The sequence below is a fragment of the Marmota marmota genome, unplaced genomic scaffold (assembly GCF_001458135.2).
Source record: "Marmota marmota marmota unplaced genomic scaffold, marMar, whole genome shotgun sequence".
Taxonomy (NCBI): Eukaryota; Metazoa; Chordata; class Mammalia; order Rodentia; family Sciuridae; genus Marmota; species Marmota marmota.
The window spans coordinates 51,909,779-51,917,307 of NW_026000229.1; the positions used below are offsets into that span (position 1 = coordinate 51,909,779).

A 7,529-nucleotide genomic window follows, 5' to 3' on the forward strand; every position below is an offset into this window, starting at 1 on the left:
GAGCTGCCCCCTCTGCTCGGCGCTCGGCGGTCGTGTCTCATGGCCTCCTCTCTCGGTCTCTGTCGCTCCTAGGATGGCGGAGGTACCGCCTGGGCCTAGCAGCCTCCTCCCACCACCAGCACCTCCGGCCCCGGCGGCGGCGGAGCCCCGTTGCCCCTTCCCGGCGGGGGCTGCCCTCGCCTGCTGCAGCGAGGACGAGGAGGACGACGAGGAGCATGAAGGCGTTGGCGGCAGGAGCCGGGCTGGCGGCGAGGCGACGGCGGCGGCCAAGAGGCATCCGTGCCTCCGCTGCCCGGAGCCGCCGCAGGAGCAGCAGCAGCTCAACGGATTGATCAGCCCCGAACTGCGACACCTCCGGGCGGCCGCTTCCCTCAAGAGCAAGGTCCTGAGTGCAACCGAGGCGGCCACGAGCACGGCCAACCCCGACGGGGGCCCCAAAGCGACTGCAACAAAGGGAGCCGGGGTACACTCGGGCGAGAGACCCCTTCACTCCCTCCCCAATAATGCAAGAACTGCGCTCCCCAGCCCGGCAGAGGCAGCGGCTGCGAGCGACCCCGCGGCGGCCCGCAATGGACTGGCCGAGGGCACGGAGGAGGAGGAAGACGAGCAGGTGCGGCTGCTGTCTTCGTCCCTGACCGCTGGTTGCAGTTTAAGAAGTCCCTCGGGCCGGGAGGTCGAGCCTGGGGAGGATCGGACGATACGATATGTCCGATATGAATCCGAGCTACAAATGCCCGATATCATGAGACTGATCACCAAAGATCTGTCTGAACCCTACTCCATTTATACGTATAGATATTTTATCCACAACTGGCCACAGCTGTGCTTCTTGGTAAGTGGTTGGAATGAAAAGAGGGTGAGCCCAACTGAGATCCAGGCCACGCAGGGCAGGGAGCTTGAGGGCCGAGAATGTGGCCGTGGATGTATCCTCGTGCTTTTCAGATGTATGTTACATGATGTAAAATGTGTGTACACATTCCTAGTTATTTAATGAAACTGTTCTGAAGGTAAGACTCAATGATTTGGGTTAACTTGATACTGATGAAAGTGCAGCAAGCCTTATGATGCATGTTTCACTGGGGTGGGGGTGGGGGGGGTCTTGTGTCCTGTTTACATTAGCTTAGAGTCATGTTTAACCGTCTTTAATTACCTTCCCTCGTCCTCAGAGCACTTTTCAGTCATTTAATTTGAACTTGGTTCTGTTCGGATACAGGCCTTATTAATCTCGATTACAGCATAATCAGGGAAGAGTGTATTCATAAACATGTTTTGGTGAACATGATTGTCAGTAAACTTTCTGTGGGTACATTGGAGAATTAAATCTTACAAGTATGTTCAGTAATTATGGAGATTGTTTCCTTTTACTTCAACAGGACAATTAAGAGTTGTAGCCAGTCTGCTTTTTCTAGAGGGTGCCACTAACACTTCTGGTGACTGAAAGACTCCTGAAACTTGAGCAAAATATTCTTTTGTGAAAACTTACCTGTGAATTTGTTACTAGTATTTTTTTTAAAAAAAGAAATTGGTCAGCGATATGTTTAAACACTGGTACTTGGCTTGTGTAGGGTGTAGTTGACATAAGTTTTTTGTTTACATGTAAGTCCAAAAAACTATTGAATAAGCTGAATAATTTTTTTCAACTTACATACTATTGGCAGTACCAGTAATTTCTTTATAGTAATATTGACCCAATTTCAGTCTGTGTGAAACTTTTAACACAAATGTTGACTGCAGATCAGGATGTTTTGTATCACTGTACATAACATATTGTTTCCATTGAATTATATGAATGGTGACACGCTTTTAAGGAACATTTTATTACATGTGAAGCTAAAATCGACCATTACTATTTATTGTTCTAACATTTGCTTGGTTATACTTAATAGTTCATGCATTATGTTTTGACAATACTTTGAAAGTCTTTTTGATTCTATAGTTTGGTGGTAATCTGAAAATATAATCTGGGTATTGTAGATAATGGTTGTTTTGTTATTTTCTGCATTAATTTTGCTTAAACTTCAATTTAATACATTTGTTTAAGCTGTAGGTACTATTTTATGATGTAGAAAATTTCTCTTTTAGGTTTGTTAGCATTGTATCAAAGGTCTAAGACATGTCTGTGTTGGTGAACATGGGAAGATGACTTACAGCACTATTACAAATGTCATATCAGATGCTATTATATTTGCTAAATATTTAAATTGATTTAATTGTAAGTTAACCCACAGTAGTATATATTTGAGTCACATATTAAATTGAAATAGATGTTTTTCTGTCAGTTCCAGAAACTGGTTGTGCATGTAAGATATGTAGTCAACTTTGAGTCCTGATAGTATGTAGGCCTCCCAACTTGGCTGCCATTTTAGACTCTGGTAAATGTGATATTAGTAAACTTTAGTCTTGATTTTATATAGACCCCTCTTAATTCACCAGCTAATTTGTACTTTAGCCTTTAATAGCCAAAGTTTATATTAAATTCTGAATACCTGGAAATTGAGATGCACAAGTGGTTGTCCTATAAGATTCACTAGTGCAAGCACGAATCTGGATGTATTGAATAATAAAACAGTAGTTAAACAACAGAGGCCCACTTAGAACTGGAATTTATGTTGGCATGTTTTTAAATTTGAGTTTCCCATAAGAACTGTTTATTTTAAGTCATTTCTGTAAGGATCCTAGAGAGAGAATTATGGCCCAACTTTTAATTTTTTCCACTTTTCATGAAAAAATAAAGATCTGAGTGACTTAAAATGTTTAATTATCCAGATATTTAGTATCAGAAAGGTAAAGGTAGAACCTAGGTGTCTGGCCTCTCATTATGGTAATAAGAACCTGGAAAAATGGCATACCCTTGACTCATTTTGTACAATTCATTATGTCACAAAGTTGTCTTCATTAAGGGATAGTTGCCTTAAAAATATTGTTCTCAAAAGCTTAGAAACCTCCAAATGTTCATGATTTCCATGGGTAACCTGTAAATGGGTCAAATGGAATATATGGGGTTGAACCATACAGAATTGCTAGTACTTGATTGGCTAACAAGAATGACAAGTTTCTTATAATTTTTTTCAAATAACGTAACAGATGTAAAAATACAAGAGTACAAATGTGAGGCACTGTCAGTTACTCTGTATTTTACCTGTTAGTGTTCATGGTATTTTGGTTGTTGATACCTTTTAGAAGTTCTTAAATTTACTACTAACAGTGTAATATAGTACTTCCGTTTATTTGTTCTAAATTTAACTTTCTGGCTTCCTTCAGTTTTCTATTTGTAGTGTTCTGGAATTTTGTAATCTCTGTTTCACACAATTTATATTTTTCATAATTTTATCGACCGACAAACCTTTGTCCTTATAGAGTTAAATCTTAATCTTGCCAGTGAATTTTGAATTCCAGTACTTGAAAAAACACATTTTAATAGCATGAGTCTTAAAAGTATGTGCAGAAGCTTTTTATTTGAAAATATCATAAAGCAATTTAGTGATTGTTGTAAATGTATATTTATCAACAATTTATCATGAAAGAATGTAGTATCTATCTTTACTAGCAACTTTTTTATTAATAGTGTATCGTACATTGGGCTTTTATTTTTAGATGAAATGTACAACTTGGTTTTTGCTTCTCTAGATTCTTAATTAGGAAAATATTCAATCTTGTCTAAGAATGAAATAATATAGTATTTTGTTTGCTTTTTACTTTCTTGAGCAAAGAACAAAGATATGCTCGAAATTCCTGTTTAATTTGAAAGTATTGTTTAGTTGTAGTCAGTGATTTTAATTTTTTCTTGATTGAATGGCTTTAACATCTGTAAGGTGTAGCTGTCCTTTATTTTTATGTCAGAGGTTAATATAGACTGTCTTTCATATCAGGTGAGCTTAGTTTATGAGGTCAGGTCACAATTTTTTTCTAGCCCTTTTAAAGTACCATTTGATCTGATGAGTTTACATGTGAATATTTGTGTTTGAAGTGAGTTATTCAGAAAATGCTGTCATGAGGATTGTGGGGGTGTAGCTCAGTGGTAGCATGCTGGGTTCAATCTCCAGCACCAAAAAGAAAAGGGGAAAAAAAAAATGCTGTCAGTGGCTGAGCATGTAGCTCAGTAGTAGATGGCATATAGGGGCCCTGAGTTCAATCCCTAGCACCAAAAAGAAAAAAAAAGTCAGAGACTCGTTTGATCAAATAACTTGTGTGTGTATTTCAGGCCTTAATGCCAAAAGAACATTTAATTTTCAAAAGAATTAAAGCACATTGATTTATTGTAAATGAAAAAAAAGATGGAAATAATTTTAGAGGTTTATTGACCCAATATAATTTTGGAATGTGTGATAAAACAGAAATGAACTAGTGTGGGTTGTTGAATTTAATATCCCTTCAGAGGGATTTTTCTGACCTATTTTAGGTTTGTGTGAAATGGATTAGAATTATCTTGCCTAAAAAAGATTTCTCCACAGTTTATTAAAAAAAAAAGTGAGCCTTTAATCAATTTATAGAATAAATTATTAAATTTATAGAATGACAGGCTAAAAAAATGTTACGACAAATAAAGTTAAAATATGTCTTAGGTATAAATTGAGCTCTGTTATTAACTTTTAACCCAACCTATTTTTGTTGTTGAAATTATTTCTTCTGCCAAGGTAATTTACCGAAAAGAAGTACTGCTTGCTGACACATTATTAAACAGTTAGAGATATTACCCTGTTTTATATTCATCAGAATATTAGAACTTTTTTTAAAATCAGTTTTGGGATTTTTAAAATATGTTTGCGGTGATGACACTGGAAATGTTAGTGAAAATGGGGGATTATTAGCATTTATTTAACATGTAGCCTCTAACACTTTGGGAAGCTGACAAAATAGAAACTGACAAAATAATTAATCATATTCATTAATGTAAATCTCTGATTTTGAGCTATAGAGAGCTTTATGACAATGACCTGTAATCAGGAGTATTCTAAAATTAAGACCATCATTTACTTAGTCTTTGGAATACTTCAATAACAAAATCTCGAATCTAAGCAATATTTTACAAATAATATTCCTTTTCCTGAAAATTTATAAACTTTTTTCTTGATCAAAATCTTATCATTCAGGTATAAATGTTATGTAATATTGTTCATTAAAACTTTATTATAAAAACTTATAATATTCTGCTGATGGGAAAATTGTATAATGTTTCATCTTATGAATACATTTTTTTCTTTAAAAAACTTTGCTCACCTGTTCCCCCTTCCCAAAACTTAAGTAGGTCTTTATTGCATGTAATTGTAATTTTAAGTTCCTCACGTATAATCTTATAAAGTACTTGATTGTTTACTTTGTGAAAAATCTTTTTCCTCCAGGCTTTGATAAGCATGAGAAATTCATGTTCTAAAAATATTGAGAGACTTTTAAAAACTGGAACATTTGAAGGAGTTTTGGGATTCAGATTTCTGAAACTTTTGTGGTTGCTGTCATTATCTCTTCCTCTTTCAAAAATGCTGACCAATGGTTGGTTGCTGTTTTCCCTGGGTAATTGTGCAGTACCTTTTAGCAATGTATTCTTCATAACTGTTTGTTTATTTTTAAGGCCATGGTAGGGGAGGAGTGTGTAGGTGCCATCGTTTGCAAGTTGGATATGCACAAAAAGATGTTCCGCAGAGGTTATATAGCCATGTTAGCTGTGGATTCCAAATACAGGAGAAATGGCATTGGTAAGATAAATATTATTTCAATAAAAGGGTGACTTAAGTTATTTTCATTTTTTTGTGTTTTAAAACAAAAGATTTAAATGTAAATATATAGAAATGAAGGTAAAGGAAGAAAATTAAAAGTTGTTTTTATTTTAAAGTAATATATCCAGAAAGGCCTTAAAATGAATTTCTTTTCTTGTTAATGATTTTAGAGGTTTCTTTTGGGGGTAGTAATGGGGATTGAACCCAGTGGTGCTCTATCACTGAACTGTATCTCCAGCCCCTTTTATTTATTTATTTTTATTTTGAGACAGGTTCTTACTAAGTTGCTCAGGCCAACCTTGAACTTGCAATCAATCTTCCTGCCTCAGGAATCCCAAATAGCTGGGATTAAAGATGTGCACCACTCTGCCCTGCTAGAGAATTATTATTATTTTTGGGGTACTGGGGATTGAACTAAGGAGCACTCAACCAATGAGCTACATCCCCAGCTCTATTTTGTTTTTTATTTAGAGACAGGGTCTCACCGAGTTGCTTATGCCTCACTTTTTCCGAGGTGGGCTTTGAACTCACCATCCTCCTATCTCAGCCTCCCAAGCCTCTGGGATTACAGGTGTGCACAATTAAACCTGGCTAGAGATTTTTTTTTTTTTTTTTTAACAAGTAGAAGGTGATCAGTTCACATCTTCAAACCTTTTTTTTTCTGATCACATTCAAAATGCTCTGTATTATATTAAGTACAAGAGATGCTGCAGTTTTTAATAGCATTATGAGGGCACTTGATCCTATTCCTGAAGCAACTGTTCATCCTTGGGTTACGTGGATCTGAATCAAGCCCAAAGTATGAAATAATTGTTATTGTTACTTTGTGCTAGTTGTCAAACATATTTCAACTTAAGGGAGGCTCAGGAAAGGAGAATTGATTATTTCTTACTAGTTCCAAATTCACCTCTTTGGGGGTCTACCTTTCCCAGCATGTTTAATTAATCTTATGCTCATGGTTTATAATGGTGGTTAAAACCACCTGGGTGATTTAAAAGCAAGTGTTTTGGCCTTTTTCCCTGGAATCATGTTTATCCTGTCAGGTAGGAGTAAAACTTCCCCCAGTGACTGAAATAAGCCTACTTAAGAACCATGCTGGGCTAGTGGCTCACTCCTATAATCTCCATGTCTCTAGAGGCTGAGGCAGTTTCAAGGCCAGCCTCAGAAACTTAGAACCTGTCTCAAAAATAAATAAATAAGTAAATAAGTAAGTCTGGAAGTATAGCACATTGGGTCCCTGGGTTCATTCTACAGTACAAAATACAGTACAAAAGAGAGGGGAAAAAAAACACTGTTCTAGTTCTAGTGTCTACTGGCTTTTTTTTTTCCCCCCATGATGGAAGATTGGAAGTTTAGGTAAGCAAACATTTGTCTAAAGCATGCCAAATTGTGGGATGTACTTAAGTATTCATGAAATAATACTTGATATCTGTACCAATATTTAATTATTAGCAATTTTGTTACTTGCAGCTTTTGGAAACAGTAAATGAACATTATTGTCTTAACATAAGACTATTTCATATAGTATTTGATGTCATGAGAAATTATCATAAATAGGTTTACTTAATGTTAAGGTGTTTTTGTTTGTTTGCTCTTTTTTTGAGACAGAGTCTCACTATGTTGCCTAGGCTGGCCTTGAATTCCTGGGCTCAAAAGATCCTGCTTCAGGGCTGGGGATGTGGCTCAAGCGGTAGCACGCTCGCCTGGCATGCGTGCGGCCCGGGTTCGATCCTCAACACCACATACAAACAAAGATGTTGTGTCCACTGAAAACTAAAATAAATAAATAAATATTTAAAAAAAAAAAAAAAAAAAAAA

At 36.8% G+C, this 7,529-nt stretch overlaps 1 protein-coding gene across 1 annotated transcript in view; it reads left to right on the forward strand.

The window, feature by feature from the left end:
• Positions 1 to 8: 8 nt before the first annotated feature.
• Naa30 (N-alpha-acetyltransferase 30, NatC catalytic subunit) overlaps positions 9 to 7,529 on the forward strand; it is a 22,343-nt gene continuing 14,822 nt past the window's right edge. The window contains exons 1-2 of the mRNA XM_015480922.2: positions 9 to 832; positions 5,567 to 5,690. Of these exons, the coding sequence (XP_015336408.1) occupies positions 74 to 832; positions 5,567 to 5,690 (883 nt within the window). The 5' untranslated portion in view covers positions 9 to 73. The remainder of the gene's footprint in view (positions 833 to 5,566; positions 5,691 to 7,529) is intronic.